The sequence below is a fragment of the Cuculus canorus genome, chromosome Z (assembly GCF_017976375.1).
Source record: "Cuculus canorus isolate bCucCan1 chromosome Z, bCucCan1.pri, whole genome shotgun sequence".
Lineage (NCBI taxonomy): Eukaryota > Metazoa > Chordata > Aves > Cuculiformes > Cuculidae > Cuculus > Cuculus canorus.
Window position 1 is genome coordinate 11,131,535 of NC_071441.1, and position 17,104 is coordinate 11,148,638.

Genomic DNA, 17,104 nt, shown 5'->3' on the forward strand with positions numbered 1-17,104 from the left:
CGTAAAAGTTAGTTTGGTTTTTTTATTATTAATTTCTCTATTTAAAGGTGTGCTCACCCACACATCTAATACACTGTTAATCTTTAAAATATGATTTTGCAGTTGTCATCCATGTTTCGCCTTGGATTTGTTTAGTTTGCCTGCCAGGTAGCAGTGCAGTTTAATGATGTGAGTGAAAAATCTTTGTCCTTTGTAATGTGCAGCTTAAATGTTTGCAAATTAGTTACTGAATAAGCGGTGACTAAAGTATAGCATATTATTAAAAAAAATGCAAAAGTCTTTGGATGTAAGAAAGTTGAAAAAAAAAATTATACAGATTTGTAGCTTATTTTCCAGCTGAGTTTATCCTGTATGAGTTTGATACATCTGCTTATCTCTTTGCCCTATATCCTGTGAAATTTGAGACTGTCGGAGAGTAGCTGAGATTTTTGGTGATTTTTCTTAACAGTGCCAGACTACTAAAAGGTACGAGAAGTGGTTACAACAGAGTACATGTCACTAAGAGAATTTCTGCAAATAAGTATTGTCTTAAAAATTAACATTTCATATTCAAACAATTTAATAAGAAAATAAAGGTTTACAACAAAACATTAGGCTTTGGTATTAAGGAAATATCTAGTGTAAAGTATATATGTATTTTTAAGGAAGAAGTAGCTTTTGTATTTTGCAAGTGGGTATTCTCTGTAGTAATTTTCAGAAAATGCACTGATTGTTTAGTCTTTCTCTTTTTGTACAATTTTTAGAAGCTATCAGTTGCCAGTGCCAAGTGCATGCCTATCCTGTTCCCTGCACTAGCAGGCTGTGTGCTGCTGAAAGCTGTGCAGTTGGATTTAGTTCTGAATCAGTTTCTAGAAGGTGAATTATTTTCTCCAGTTGAAATTTGGGAAATTACTTTGCCTTGTTCTTCAAACCTTTTGGTTTGAGTTGCACTGACATTCAGTACGTTTCTTATTGCTTTTATAGTTCTATCAACGTTTAGTAAATATTGCAGTGAATAGTAAAGGTTAAAGCTATAAATATAGTTATTCTCAGCATATCAGATCTGTGGAATTTATTGATTGCGAACTCTTTCTGTGTTATTGTTTTGTTCAGACTTACAGCTCGCTTCATGGAAGAGTTTATTTTTTTGACAGTTTGCATGACCTATGCAGTTCATTGATACAATAATTATTTTTCTGTTAGCTGAGAAATTTCATAATTTTTCAAAGTGAGCTGTTAGTTTCATAAGAGCTTTCTGTCATGTTTCTTTACTAGATTAGGAAGCATTTTACTGAGAGTGTTCAAATCCTGGGACAGGATTCCTAGAGATGTGGTTGATGCCCCAGGGCTGTCAGTGTTACAGGTGTTTGAACAATGCCCTTAACAACGTGCTTCTGGTCAGCCCTGAAGCAGTCAATCAGTTGGACTAGATGATTGTTGTAGGACCAATCCAAATGAAATAGTCTATTCTATGCTAATCTATTCTGTACTCTAAAGACTTATAGAAGAGAGGCTTGTTTTCTTATCCTCAATGGGAAAAATAGTTCTACAGTTGTAATTTCTTACTGCTTCTCAGTGGGTTGCAAAATCTGCTTGATGATTTAATAAAAAACAATAAATGCCAAGGATAAAAAGGGAAAAAAGTTACAAAGACAGCTTCATAATTTTGAAATAGATGTGTGTTTACATATATGAATGTTTAGTACTGTGGATTTATTAAACAGGAATGTTTTTCCTGGGTTATTAATTTGTTATTACAATTTCTGTACCTATGTCTCCTCTTTGTAACTGTCACTGTTATTGTGAGAGTGTAATAGTACTCTGTAGAATTGAGAAAATTTCAGTAACTGAAGCAACAAGTCAAGATTTTTCACTTGGGCAGGAAGAGGAAGTACTAGGAGGAATAAGCAATATCTGAGATAATTAGAAATTTTCAGATAATCCGGATGATAATGACAAAAACAGAAAAGGGTTTTGAGGTCTAATAAGGTAACATTAATAAGATGTCCACAGCAGTTATTGGAGGTAAGAGGGTGAAACGAGGTTAAATGTTAAGGTATATGTTACCCAAGCAGTAGGCTAGTAGCTGAATTACTCTGAATTGCAGTCACATCTGGAGAATTATATGGGCAGAAGGTAGAAAGTATTCAAAATCATAACAAGAAGTTGTATTATAACCGATATGTGGAAAATAAAAGCACAAGGGAGGAAGACCTGCAAAGGAGGTACTTATTAAATACACTGTGGGAGGGTAACAGATAGTTTCACTCTTATAAGCTTAAAAGAATAATTGCAGTGCTAAGAAATTGGTTTTCCTCCATTTTGTGAGCTTTAATTTAAATTTGTAGTGAGTATGAGAATGAAATTTCTCTTCAAAAATTGGTTTAGTACATTTTAAAGATGTATAAGTTTAGAACCTGTTTTTTTCAACTTGTTGCATGCTTTTCTACTATGCAGTTGGAGTTGGGTGGCTATTTTTATGCTCGCTAGTATTCATAAGCAGAATTATTTTGACTTTAACGTAACATGGATCAGTGAGAAAATAGAGGTGATTTGGAAAGGCTGCACTTAGTGCATTGTCTGTATGTTCCTCCAATTACTTCAGCCTGTCGTTTTATGCAGAATTTGACGAATTGGTGTTGCACAGGCCTCATGCTTGTACTGACAAGGAGTCATTGCTGAACTAGATTTTAATATGTTAAAAAGCAATGACATCGGTAACTTTTTCGGTGTTAGCATATTAAGATAAAATTCATTTCACAATGGAAAAATAATTTTCTCTGCCATGTGAAGCTGTATTTGCATGTAAACCTGGTATTTGTATCATGGGAGGACAAAATTTGCAGTGAATAAAATATCCCACTATTGGAAATGCCTAAGCTTGTTTGAAAGAAATGTTTGGGGAGGGTCCTTTTGAAGTGTTTTCCTTACGATTTTCAACTATTAATGAATTCGATCAAGTATAAGCCAGTCTGAGAGATGCTGATCCAAGTTATATGTGTGTCCCGGTCTTTTTTTTTACATTTCTCCCCAAAACGGTGTCAGTTGTGTGGCGTGTTATTTTGCCTATTGTTCTTAACAGATACTGCTCTCAGATACTTTAGCAGTGTGAACTGTTCATGAAGCAGTACCGGGAATTGCAGTCCAATTGGATCTGCAGGCTTTCAGGTGCTGTATTTAGAAAGTGCAAGAAAGGATTTTCTTCAGATTTCCGAGTACAAATTGAAAGGAGCCATGACCTGAACTGTGATTTTTTTTTTTTCTTCCTCATTTTGTACACAGGATCAAAGAATCTGAAAGATCAGGCTTATATTCAAACCACACTGGCAGCCAGGGTTCGAGCAAAATTTTTATAAATATTGATAAGGTACTTTTAATGTAAAACCATAGAGGCATTCAGCAACTTACCAGGCATCAGCTTTCATTTATCTGGCCTCCACTCCAGTGGATTTTCTAAATTTCCACAGTATCTGATATCCCATGAACCTTCAGCAGGTCCTTTAGTCTTTCTAAATATGTTAGTTCTGGCATTTTGCGGAAGATCTATTAACCTTTGTCTTTTAAGTCTCCTTTTCAGATTGGGACTTGCTTCTTTAGTTTACTGGGGTTGTTTCAGGCAACACATCTTGGAAGAAATATTTGTAATGATTTCTTTACCCAAGTAAATATTGGTGTAAATAGATTATAGGTATTGAAGCTTTGGTAGGAGGTAGTTTTACGTTTGAAGTGCTTTTTCATTTTTGGTGAGTTGCTGTTACTCCCCTCACCTGACTGTATTTCACCTGGATAACCTCTTTTAATTATTCTTACTGTTCTTTCCCCTATATCTGGGATATTTCCTTAGTCATCGTGGTAACTTTAAGGAAAATATTTGCCATTTTATTTTACTTTCCTTTACATCAGCAATTATGTTAAATACTCTCAAAAGTTAAAATGTAAAAATAAATAGTTAAATCTAAAGAACAATCGGATTTCCTATTGATTTAATAGTCTGGGGGAAAAAAAAGAACGAAATTTTAAACTATTATTGCACGAGTTATTGACTCTGGTAGAATTGAAGGTCATTAGTTGTTGTCTATTTTTTTTTTTCCTAATGTTCCCCTTCATCTAGGTAACTATAGCCAAAAAGCCTGAAGGAGTGTTTCTCTTTATATTGAGTGTTTTAGAGATTTCAGAGATAAAAAGCCAGTTATATGTGGTCAAAAACAGTTTTTGAAAACTTCAGAGACTGAAGTATCTTGTAGCAGAAATTGGAAGAGAAGTTGCTTTAGAAGAGGTCCTTGTCTAAAACATGTCCTCATCTATTCTTCTTTTTTTGCTTGTGTGCTTCATGCATTCCAGCTTTGATTATAAGAGGGAAAGATACTTGTGTGATATTTCTCTCCTTACATGAACTCCTGTTTTCTGTGTGAGACCATTGTGGCTGAAGTGACTTGATTTGCATCTCTTCCATGGCTATAGCTACTGATGGGCTTTGTCATCTTCATTTTGCTGACTGTAAATTGCAGTTTTATTGCTACATTGCTGTTTGTAGGCTTAATCTCTAATTTACAATCTCATTTTGTTGTTTCTCCTTTCTGCCTGTGATGTGAGTGAACTTTGCAGGTATTTAGTCCCTGTGGTGGATAAACTGAGGATGAAATCTCTGGTATTTAAGCAAGGAGGATATTTATAGCACACATGTTTACGCTAAGCGTTAATCTGCACAAACGACACTGCAGGAAATGAAAGCCATTGACCAAAGGTGTGACTGTCAGAATATGCAGCCCTCCGTGAATAAGTTGGCTTTAAAAAAAGTGTCCTGAAGTGAGAGTTAAGGTACCTGGATCAAGTCTGAAATAACAGCAAATGTACAGCACAAGCTAAGACTTCCTGGGCTTCTCTGGGATGACAGGCAGGGAATGCCTGGCTGGAGTGGAGGAGGCACTGGGGCTCTGCCCTGTCCACCGCTGTCTTCTCCCTCTCTGCTGTGTCACTGGAGAGCGTGTGTGCACGTGCGTGTTTGTATGCGTGTGTGTGTGTGGTGGCAGCAGTTTGGCTCTGCAGATAGAGACAGAGCAGTGTTGAGCGTTGCTGTTGATTTAATAAAACCTTTAAAATTCCAGGTGAAAGATAAAGGATTTACAGATAATGCGATAGTACTGTTACAAGTACATATACTTTATTCTGAAAGTTATACCTAACTTACATATCTAACTCTTTTGAGCTCTGTGAGTTAAAAACAGTAGTTCAAAAAAAAAACCAACCCAAACTAGCAACAGTTGCAAATTAGGATAGTTCTTGGTTTTCTAGAAACAAATCATAGAGATTTCCTTTCCAACAATACTTTTGAAGCACAGATAAAATGGCTTCCTGTCCCAGGGTTTCCTGTATCCATGGCAACCTGACTTTAACCACTTCTTTCTTAGTTTCCTGCAAATCCTAGGACAAAATGTGAGAGCTCTAGTATGCGGCAAGACTGCCTTTACAAAGATTTCATAAATGAATATAGTTGGTCAGCTTGTAACTTAACAGCAAAACAGCAAAATAACAGAAATAATGAACTTCAGATTTGGGGTAAGGAATTGTTTTATTTATTTTGAATGAAACTCTGCTCTATAAAAGTAAAATTCAAATTATTAATGAGACGCCACTGAAAGGAAACTTGTTTCCAGTTGGCTTTTCTACCTAAATGCTATTGAAACATTTCCTAGTCATTCTTAATTATAAAAAATAGTTAATAAACAGTATTTTTAATTTTCTAGAAGCTGTTATTTTGGCAGCTTAGTTGCTTTTATGCTGCAACCAATTAAATATTTTCTGATTAGGTTGGCAGTACATTTGTTTCATTGTTCGTTTACTTTGAAAAGTTTTTCAGTGTAGTTTAAACTTACATTTACTAAATTTTATTTTTATTCTGCTTATTTGGCATGAAAGGAGAATATGTAAAACACGAATCTTGAAAGCAATGCTTATATTTTAGAGACATTGCATGTAGAATCCTTAAACTTTTGATTTAATAATATTTATAAATTTCTTTTTATCTTTACTAGCGAAGTCAGAGATGATTGAGAAGGCCAAAAACAGGGATATGTGTGGTCTGCAAAGTTCTCCACCCTGCCCGGGAGGATTCCTGTATATCCTTAATTGTTTTCTTTTGTTGCTGCTCCAGAAGGAGGCTCTTGGCTGTCCAGCTGCTTGCCAGTTCTGTACAGGGAGACAGGTTAGCTGTCGTAATTCAGGGCTTTCAAGCATTCCATGGAACTTTCCAAAAACTACAATTCTTATGTTTCTCAGTGGCAATAATATATCGCATGTCACTGCAAATGAACTAAGAGGCCTTCAGAAGCTTGCTGCGCTCCACATGGATAATTCCAGCATTTCATATGTGCACCCAAAAGCTTTTGTGGGACTCCCCAGACTGTGCTACTTGCATCTAAATAACAATAACATTAAACGCCTGGATCCAGGAATCTTTGAAGGTCTTTCCAATCTTCATTGTTTATACCTTCAGAATAATCAAATAGCATTTCTTCCCAGAGGATTATTTAGTGATCTCCTTTCTGTTAGATATTTAACACTTCAAAGAAATCGTCTTAGTGTCCTTGGAAGTGGGACTTTTTTGGGAATGATACATCTCCAGACACTTAACCTAGCCAATAATAAGATTTCACGGATATCAGATTCAGCATTTTGTCATCTTGAAAACCTTGCATATTTGTACCTTGAAGGTAACAACTTAACACTTGTACCATCGAATGCTATTGGAAAGCTCAAAAATCTTGAAAGACTCTCTTTGTCTCACAATCCCATTGGATCAATACATCCTTTTGCATTTAAAGGACTTAACAAGCTTGGATATCTGTCTTTAAAAAGTGTAAAGCTGAAATGTATTGCTGTAAATGGATTTTTTGGATTAAATAACCTTAGCCAGTTAATCTTAAGTTACAATGATTTAGAAAACATAAATTCTAGTACTTTTACTTTTTTGAACAACTTAGCATATCTGCAGCTAGACAGAAATAAAATAACGAGTATTGGTGATGGTGCCTTTGAAAAAATGGGACAGTCACTAAAAATACTAAGTTTAGCATTTAATAATATTGCAGAATTACGTCCTGAAGTGCTCAAGCCCTTAGTGTCTTTAACTCATCTACAGATAAATTATAATCCTTGGAACTGCAGCTGCAAAATGCTTGCGTTACTTAATTGGCTAGCGTTATCTCCTCTCTCTGTGAAAATTCATTGTCAGAATCCCCCGAGTGTGCATGGTAGACCTCTGCATTACATTAAGTGGACTCAGTTTGCAAACTGCAGCAGTCCTACTGCCAGCCCAGAAACAGCCTGGAGTCTAGGATCTGTGAGTGTCCATCACAGTGCTACCACTTTGCTGATGGCATGGCATAAGGCAAACAAGCACCACACATTTGAACAGTTCGTCAATGCTGAAACTAAATATGCTGCTTTCTGGGAAGGAACTACAGCTACGCCAGCTAGCCCGTTGCACTCTGAAGAAAACGCTGCTGAAATTTCGCCACAGGCAACTAGAGTATTATCAACATTACCAGTGCAAATACCACCACAGATTATACCTGCTAACAGAACCATAGAAGAAAAAGGTTTATTTCCCACGGATACGGCTCCTGTATCGTTAAAAACATCCCTGTTTTGTACACAACAGGTTGAAAAGCTGAGTCAGGCTTTTGACATTTTACTAGCCTTTTTCATCCTGTCTTGTGCAGTGATCCTGTTCTTAATCTGTAAAATTGTTCAGTTTAGGCAGAAGCTAAAGGTGTTGGAAAACTCAGGGGAAAAAAGAATAGAATATTATGGGTTTTATCAACCTGGGAGATACAACATAACTGACCCAGTGCAGTCTCTAACTCAGAATTCCATGGGCCGTTCAGAACTGGACCAAATTAGGCTGATCAAGCGAACAACATCTGAAAGTCAGGCACAGGTCATATTGTTTGAACATTCATCATTGTAATTTCTCTCACTTGATTTGATATTAACATTATTATGATCTGAAATGTCAAGAAATCCAGAACTCAATTTTCTAAAATAACTTTACTCATTAAAATTATCCAGTTGATATAATTGTGCAGAAGAGTGTAATTTGCATTCTGCATCATCATTTGCTTCCGAATGCTTTTAAGTTTATTGATGTTTATAAGATGTCATTTAAATTTGTCTTGGGTAGGTATATTGTACTCTGTCTCTGTGGTAGGAATCTTTCACCTATAACTGAAGTATATCTGCAGTATGAAGTACACATTTTTTTATTATGCTGTATTTTATAGTATAGAAATTCCATAACTAGCTTGAAGGATCAGTTTTTAGCAGGATCATGGAGCCAGGAGATCTGGGGAAATTGAAAAAAATGCAATGCTTCATTTATTTATTGTAATACAATTTCTACTCTGCCTTTATTAATCATCACAGTGGAAAAAAAAAAGTGAGTATATTTACATCTAGCATGTTTGAACTCTCAAGGAAAAAAATAAAATTATACAAATTTTATTCATACTTATGACATTTTCATATACAAGACTGTGTGTTCAGTTTGCGTAATGAATGTATTAAAATGAATTTGTTGTTAGTGTCTGTCATTTTATGACAATATCTGAAACTGGAGTTAACAGGGAAGCTAAGTTTCGTTTGGATTGAAAAAATGACCAAGTTTATTGTCTAGGGTAACAGAGCTGGTTAGTTATTGTCAATAAAAGATATTTTGTCATCTATATAGTAATAGTTTGAGAGAGATTTGGGGTAGATAAATACAAGTGAAGACATATACTCCACTTTAATAATTCTATTATATATTTGGAAGCGTGAGATCAAAATACATTTTCTTAGTGAAGACCTAATTTTAGGCTTTGTCTTCAAAAGATGGATATTCTTTTACTATATAGTTTGCATTTGTTTTAAGTCTTTCAAATACTGATGTTCCTTTTATGTTGTTGTGAGACTGTCTAGTGTGTTGTAGCATGATTTTCAACCTGAATTTCTATAATTTTTTTTTTTTCTCATTGTTAATCCAGTAATTCAAACTGTATTCAGGAAAAAGTCATAAAAAAATGTTCCAGCTAATCCAATCTTGTAAAATTTTCAGCTATCTAAATGAGGCTTACTTTTAAGACACTGTTTGTCTTCTTGGCCCATGCCCTAGGTACTTCAACCATTTGGTTTGTAAGCAACACAATTTACAGTTAGATCATTTTGCTCAAGGAAATATGGAAAACAGCATTTTGATAATCTGTACTCTATGGGGTCGATTCAAGTTGTGTAGAAGTATCTTCCTGTTCCAGGATTCAGCCTGGAGACCGGTGCATTCTCCAGTTCAGTTGAAGCTACATTAACCAAGTTTTCATTGCTAGAAATGCTACTGTGTGTTTGTTAGAGAGGAGTTTTGGGAGTGAGCAAAGGTTGACACTGAACAAACCTAGTTCTGTAAGAAATCTGACAGGGCTTTGATTTCCTCAGCTACTCTTTACAGGAGGGTGCAAGGGGTTCTCTCTGAAGGTGTGTCTTCCACTGAAAAGGTACTGTAGGAGTTGTTTGCCAGGTATGAGTCTCACCATCTGTGGTGAAGGAGCATGAAGGGAAACCCACGCTGTCAGAGCCGATTGTGCAGACAAGGAGTTGGAGCACTTGGAAGACATCCATGGGAGTGGAGTCATCCTCTAATATCCAGCTTGCCAACAATTCAGAAAGGAATTGAGAGATTCATTATGCAGTTGTGGGGAATATAATTTCCTTTTGTAGTTGGTGGGGTTTGTGTTAAAATGTTCACACTGAGAAAGAGATCCTTTCATGCACGTGTGGTTCATATGCCTAAGAATTAAAGTCATTAGGGAATATATTAGAAGACTTAGTTGAGTCTGCCCTTGTGGTTGTCAGGTTTATGGCCAGCTGTAGGACTCCCCCTGGGAATGCTGATTTAGCTGCTACATTACTGTTCTAGGGGCTGCTTAGCGCTGTGCAGTTCCTAAGGTGGAGGAGGTGGTGGGAGAATGGGTGGCATAACCATGTATGCCTGCTCATGGTATGTGCAAAATAATCTTCACTTGTCCTAGTCCACCTCTTTCCTTGGCTAATGAGATAAGAATAAATAATTAATCTCAAATATTCTGTACACCAATAAAGATACAAAATTAAGCTTTTCCCTTTTTTGGTGTTTACTGCATCATCCTGATGAGCATAGAAAAGCAGAAAAGAATTTATCCTCTTCCGTTTAATCTCTAAAAAAGTATGTTCCCCCGTGCAGTATTTTCCCTCTCTTTCTGAAAGGAAGATGCATAGGAGATATGGGGACCATTTTATTTAAGTGCCCCTAAAAATTTATTAAGCTGATGATAAAGCTTTATTTACATATGTATTACATACATATATATATTACATATATGATTGAAATCCAAATTCTGAATTTTTGCATAAAACCTCAGGATAAGTATGTTGAATAGATTATTAGTGTATTAGAAATGATAGACAGAATGAGGAAAAAATTATTACTTTTTACAGAACGAATGTGGTCTGGTTTTCCTTTGCAAATCTTTTATTCTTTGAACTGACAAATTATGCAAACTTTAAATAAAAGGTTTGAGATTATTCATGTACAAGCTACTCTGTTTGCTACATTTTGTTTTCATTATAGGCAAGGTGAATTTTATTTAAAGACAGCATAAAAGCTCCTTTCTGTAATAAAAAATAACGTTAATATGTGCTAATTGCATCTTTGAACCTGGATTCTGGAGAGGTTTAAATTAGTGATGCATTTGTATTACCACTGAACTGTAATTGAGGTTTCGTTTTTCCAAAGCACAATGAGTCTATACTATCTTTATTTTTCACCAGCATGTGTCTCGTGTTCTAAAAATAGTTGCATTGTTTAATGATTCCATATTTGGAAAACATTTCAGTGAGTGTTTGGTAGGAATAAACTTCATGTCCTATTTAAAGGGAAGAAGAAGGGGGAGAAAGAGAAGGTGTTATCGTTACTGAAAGCTGCAGGCAACAGTTGCTCCTTTTTTTGAAAGGCCTCTTATATTTTTTTAGCTTTGCTTTCTGCAAAAAAAGAAAAATTACCATGAATTTTCTCTTTTGCTGAAGAAAGTAGTAAAATATCGTTCCTTATTTATACTATAAAGTAAAAATATCCTCTCCAAGTAAAGAAATCAATGATTTCTCTGTGTGCTTTGGAGCTATTAAGAACAATATTTTGGGCCTCCAAACACTATCCTCAATTTCTTCTGGAAATACTGCAGATCCTTGGAAAGACAAGTTATGGAAATGAGCCACTCTGTGTGCTCCACCAATCAATCTGCAAGCTTGAAAAAACCCCATAATGTTAATGACTGCCATGCATACGCTGTTTATTGACCTGTTGGGTAATTAAAGTATCCTCTGTGAACAGATTAACCCTAATTAGCCCAGGAGATGATGAAAAGGCTATGCCTTCATTGGGTCAAACACCTTGCTGTTCCTAATATAAAATTTCTGTGACACTTAGGGATGCTTCATGAAGCTTGGAAGGAAGAAATATAACTGCTAGGTAATGGGTAGCAACCTGTATTATTAATTTAATATTGCAGATATACAGGGCATAGTTTACTTCTCCAGGGTGCAGAGTGTTCACGTTTGTTCTTGGTTGAATGCCCCTTGTCCTCTATTGGCGTGAAGCTGAGGGTGTCTGTTTCCTTTCTCATGTTGGAAAATATTAACCATACTAATGGAATTTTCATGTATCAAAAAAGCTATGAGGCAAAAGGGCTTTCATAGAATCACCAAATCACCAGGTTGGAAAGGACCCACTGGATCATCCATTCCTAACATTCTCTTAAACCATGTCCCTAAGCACTCCATCCACCCGTTGCTTAAACACCTCCAGGGAAGGTGACTCCACCACCTCCCTGGGCAGCCTCTGCCAGTGCCTGATGACTTTCTGTGAAGAATTTTTTTCTGATATCCAGCCTGAACCTCCCCTGGCAGAGCTTCAGGCCATTTCCCCTTGTCCTGTCCCCTGTCACTTGGGAGAAGAGGCCAGCTCCCTCTTCTCCACAACCTCCTTTCAGGTAGTTGTAGAGAGCAACAAGGTCTCCCCTCAGCCTCCTCTTCTCCAGGCTAAACAACCCCCATCTCTCTCAGCTGCTCCTCATAAGACTTGTTCTCCAGCCCCCTCACCAGCTTTGTTGCTCTTCTCTGGACACATTCCAGAGCCTCAACATCCTTCTTTGTGGGAGGGGCCCAGATCTGAACACAATATTTGAGGTGAGGTCTCACCAGTGCTGAGTACAGAGGGCGAATAACCTCCCTGGACCTGCTGGTCACGCCGTTTCTGATAGAAGCAAAGATGCCATTGGCCTTCTTGGCCACCTGGGCACACTGCTGGCTCATGTTCAGTCGGCTGTCAACCAACACCCCCAGGTCCTTCTCCTCTGTACAGCTCTCCAGCCATTCTTCCCCCAGTCTGTAGCGCTGCATAGAGTTGTTGTGCCCCAAGTGCAGGACCCGGCATTTGGCCTTGTTGAACCTCATCCCATTGGTCTCGGCCCAGCAGTCCAGCCTCTTCAGATCCCTTTGCAGAGCCTCCCTACCCTCCAGCAGATCCACGCCTCCACCCAGCTTAGTGTCATCCGCAAACTTGCTGAGGGTGCACTGAATGCCTTCATCCAGGTCATTGATAAAGAGATTGAACAGAGCTGGACCCAGTACTGAGCCCTGAGGAACTCCACTTGTGACTGGCCTCCAGCTGCAGTTAACTCCATTGACCACCACTCTCTGGGATCGGCCATCCAACCAGTTTTCAACCCAGGAGAGTGTGCGCCTGTCCAGTCCAGAGGCTGACAGTTTCTGAAGCAGAATGCTGTGAGAAACTGTGTCAAAGGCTTTACTGAAGTCCAAGAAGACTCCATCCACAGCCTTTCCCCCATCCGGTAGTCGAGTGATTTTGTCATAGAAGGCGATCAGGTTAGTTTGCCAAGATCTGCCTTTTGTAAACCCATGTTGACTGGGCCTGATCTCCCAGTTCTCTTGCATGTGCTTCATGATAGCACTCAAGATCACCCATCCCATGACTTTCCCCGGCACTGAGGTCAGACTGACAGGCCTGTGGTTCCCCGGATCCTCCCTGCAACCCTCCTTGTAGATGGGAGTTTAATGGGAGTTGTGCTGGGTAGGAACCTCTGACTAGAGTGAAGAAATTTGCTTTGTCTCCAAGGGCTCATTCTGCAGTCCGTTAAGTGCTTTCTCAGTGGTGATGTGTAGTTGGTAATCCGTTTGCTTTCTGCCTGCAGAAACCCACAGTGATTGAGTCTCACAGCGTGTAATATTTTGCTGTTGTGAATGAGATGGGGAAGATTTTTGCAGGGAAAAAGTCTTTTGAAATACACACTTGACAGTAATAGTAATAATAAGCCAGACTGAATGAAAATTGTGTCAATTTTCATTTTGTGGAATTTAGGAGTTTTGGGTTTTGTTATACAAAATACAGTTCAGATCCCAGCATTCAATAGTAGGCAAATAAAAAAGGAACAAAGATAATCCTTTGGAAACTAAATGATCATGAGTTGAATCATAATCTTATAAATACAAAATTTAAAGAAATATTTTGTATGCTTACTATTATAAGTTGATATGCATTTTTCCGAAGCACCTATTCCTGTATGAGGTCTCTTTGTCATGTTTGTAAGATTTTTTTTGTATATCTGACAAAATATTACTCAAATGTAATAATGAATTTGCAGGCAGCTACAGTTTTTCCTTTTTTCCCCATGTTTTGTCCCAGTAAGAAAAGTAAGTGAAAGAGTATTATGAAATAGATTTATGTTAAAACATAGATCAATCTACAATACATGAACTTTGTATTCAGTACCTTTAAACAAAAGTAGAACATGTACTTATCCCTACTAGAGAGCAGTAGCATCTTTAGGAAAAAACATAAGCCTGAAATTCCAGACAGGGAGGAATAAAATACTTAGGTCAGTGGCAGTCCCAAGAGGAGAGTTGTAGTTTACCATCATCAGTTAAGCTGTTTCTATTTCTTTGCTTCTTGTAGCTGGAATTTTTGCAGTGTTCCCAAGAACATTGTTTCACTTGCAGTATGTCTTCACCCTTGTGTAGTTCACTGAGTAGTTCACATGCACTGAAGAAGTACCACAATAGCACATCTCAGGCATTGGACACACAGCAGGAAATTCAGCAGAAACACCAATCACAGCCTCTTTCTGTTAACTGGGAGATGATGGCACCTGCTTTTTTCCATCATGGGGAGATTGTGGTTCTGTGCCCTTACCCCACAGGCCCATCAATTTTGAAGGCAAGGGCAAGTGTCTAAACGCAAATATTCAGTATTATTTTGGGTGTTGCCTAGGATATCCAGTCTGGCCTTAAGCTCGTGCTGGGGAAAGGTGCTTATGTCTTTTAAAGTCTTGAATGATACCTGCCAGCCCTTTGCACGTGTCTTAAATAGCTTCATATTTCGTATGGCAGGAGGTACCTGTGTTTAAGCAGAGAGATCCTGTCCCGCTTTTCTCTCTCCGTGGTCAGGAAAGTGGTGTTCATGCAGAAGTGGTGTAGTTATTTTTCATCTTCTATGGGGAGTCATTCGGCTGCCTCGGAAGGTGAAGAAATACTCAAAAGGCTAGACAGAGAAAACAATAGGGGAGTGTACCATTTTTAGAAACTGCCCTTTGCACTCAAGGGTTTGTGTGTAGATTTTGTATGGAATAGGAATGGGAGAAAATGTGTTGATGTGTTAAGAATAGAGGCCAGGGCTGACTGCCCTGCAGGACCATGCCTTCACCACTCACTTCTTGAGTCCTGTGCTAGCGTATTTTTCCTTTTATTCCATTTGCATTTTTTTTTTTGAAGTTTTCAGCAGTGGCATGTGAAGTTTTATTTTCTTCAAGAATAATATTTCTTGCTTATTTTTTAAGGCTTTGTGTAATTTAAAAAAAAACAAATGTCTGTTTAATAGTCTGCTCAGCTAAGCAGTAAGCAATGAAAATACTGCTTAATAAATGTTCTCTACAGTTACTGAGCAAATTTCCTGTTTAGTTCCTTTAGCTAAGTCACTTTCCTGTTCTTTTCCAATGTTATCCAAGATAAATTTTGTTCTTTTCCAGTGTTATCCAAGATAAATTTTGTGGTATCATCAACATTTCAGTGGAAGGTTTGCATGATGTTATGTCTGAAGATCCTGAAACTGGAACATACAAGGAGTAAGTGGAAAATCTAATTGATTTTTGTGGGTTTAACAGTAGCAGTATGGTTTTACTTATAATATTTTGACTGGAAAAATCTGTAGGCAGTTAAGTCATACTCATAAGAGTTCTGATTTCATAAGAGTGAATGTTTCAGTAGGAAATTTTTGGTCCTAAGGAATAAGAATTGTAATGGGGGGGCAGGAGGGCTTAAAATGGCAGTCACTATAATTCTGTATTGTTCATTAAGTTATCTACTAAATGACTTCTTGAAATGTTCATATGCTTAGATTTGCTTTTGCTCACTTGACTATTACATCTAAAGTTACAATCCAACAAGCTTGTGTGTTGTTAGGGTGGTAGCCCAGAGTTCCTTTGGGTGTGACACCTGGAATTTAACCCTGAAGTTTTCCTAAGTGGCTCAACCTCATTGGTTGAACCTAGTGAACAATACTTCACATCCTGGAGAACTTGGAAACCTGTCCCAGAAGAACAAGCCTCCCCATTCAGTTATTCCCCTCAAAGCGCACTGCTACCCAGCATCACACTCACTCATCTCATGCTGACTCACAGGTTACTGGTATTTCATCAATGCTGGAAAAGTAAAGAAATACTGAATGATGGCAGTTTTTTAGGACAGAGGTTTTAATGTTGTTTTTTCTCTGTAATGACGACACGGTTTTAGAATGATGGGGAGTTGTAAGACATTAAAAACGGGTGCTCTGCAAGATGTTTTTACAGACACTGTGTTCTAATAACAGTATTTACCGGATGCTAGGAATCAAACATTTTCTAACTTTCTGATGATTACCTAGTGGTGGAACAGACTGTATCTGAACTAATTAATTAATTGCTTAAGGGGAAGCTTGCTGACGCCAGCTGGTGCAGAACAGCCTGCGTGCAATCTATTAAGTTTTCCTCCACCTAAAACTGCTGATATGCACACAAGTATGTGCTGAGAATGGTCCACACTGATGCTGAGTCTGAACTGCAAGAGTTGCTTGCAAAAGTAAATTTTTTCTTTTTCCCCTAACTCTCCGTATAGAAGGTGTAACTCCGAAGTCTGGAACGTGCTTTGACACTGTGTTCTATTTACTGTGGAAGACAATGTTAGAGTCCCTTCTATTTCTAAATATGTTGCTTTGTCAGTATTTGTTAAAAAGAGCTCTTGCAGAGAAGTAAATAAAACCTTGCCCAAGTTAATTTTATATTTTAAGCTGGAAGACTTTTAGAACTTGTCTGTATACTTTTCCAAACTCTAGACATTGTTTTTGCTTTAGAAAATGTAGACGCTGAACCAAGGACATATTTCTGTTGACAGGGACTGAATGGACTGTTTTAAAGTTTCTGAGATTTGCTATACATTGCAACATCATTGAAAGTAAATGAAGTGAGAGCACTCGTCTGGAGTTATGTGCACTATTTTGGGTCTCCAGGTTGAAGAAGAATGATTTAGGCCTGACTTTCTTCAGAAACTAAGCTGTGTACTCCACTGATTATGTAATATCTGATTAGTGTAGTGCAGAGACTGAAACAACATACATGTTTAGCATAGGAAGATCAAGGCTGGAGCAATATAGAACTGCAGCCACTAAAGCACAAAGGAGGCATAAACATGCACAGGGATAACAAATTAAAATACATCATTAGCTTAAATATGTTTAAACTGGAAATCTGAAGAAACTATTGTAGTTAGAACAATGAGATTTTGGAAGAGCCTTTCCAAATACAAATACAGCTATAAAAGTATCACCGGTTCTTAGGTGGAATTTTGATCAGGTTATGAAAATTACAGACTGCTCCGGGTTAGAACACAAAGGGATTACACTTAGCTGGGTTTCCTTGCAATTGAATTTTGCATTGTAGTGATAATTAAAGCTTTACAGACCTCAGATTTTATGGAGAGGAGTGCTTTCTATTGCTCTAATCTTGTGTCAGGAATA

The 17,104-nt window shown here is 37.6% G+C and overlaps 2 protein-coding genes across 5 annotated transcripts in view; both read left to right on the plus strand.

Moving 5' to 3' along the window:
* Positions 1-17,104, plus strand: part of IPO11 (importin 11) — an 87,774-nt gene that overhangs the window by 63,052 nt on the left and 7,618 nt on the right. For 3 of the 4 annotated variants that reach the window (XM_054053750.1, XM_054053751.1, XM_054053752.1), the window contains one exon: positions 15,084-15,179. In XM_054053750.1, coding sequence (XP_053909725.1) covers positions 15,084-15,179 — 96 coding nt within the window. Of the gene's footprint in view, positions 1-6,011; positions 6,145-15,083; positions 15,180-17,104 lie in introns of those variants that run through there. The other variant, XM_054053753.1, reaches the window with a different exon arrangement.
* LRRC70 (leucine rich repeat containing 70) lies at positions 6,023-12,042 on the plus strand. The gene has a single exon (XM_009559580.2). It carries the CDS (start codon positions 6,023-6,025, stop codon positions 7,946-7,948), a length of 1,926 nt encoding a protein of 641 aa, XP_009557875.2. The 3' UTR covers positions 7,949-12,042.

Bases quoted from the DNA above. Each gene is read 5' to 3' on its own strand.
- LRRC70 (XM_009559580.2), top strand. From the start codon at position 6,023: ATGATTGAGAAGGCCAAAAACAGGGATATGTGTGGTCTGCAAAGTTCT.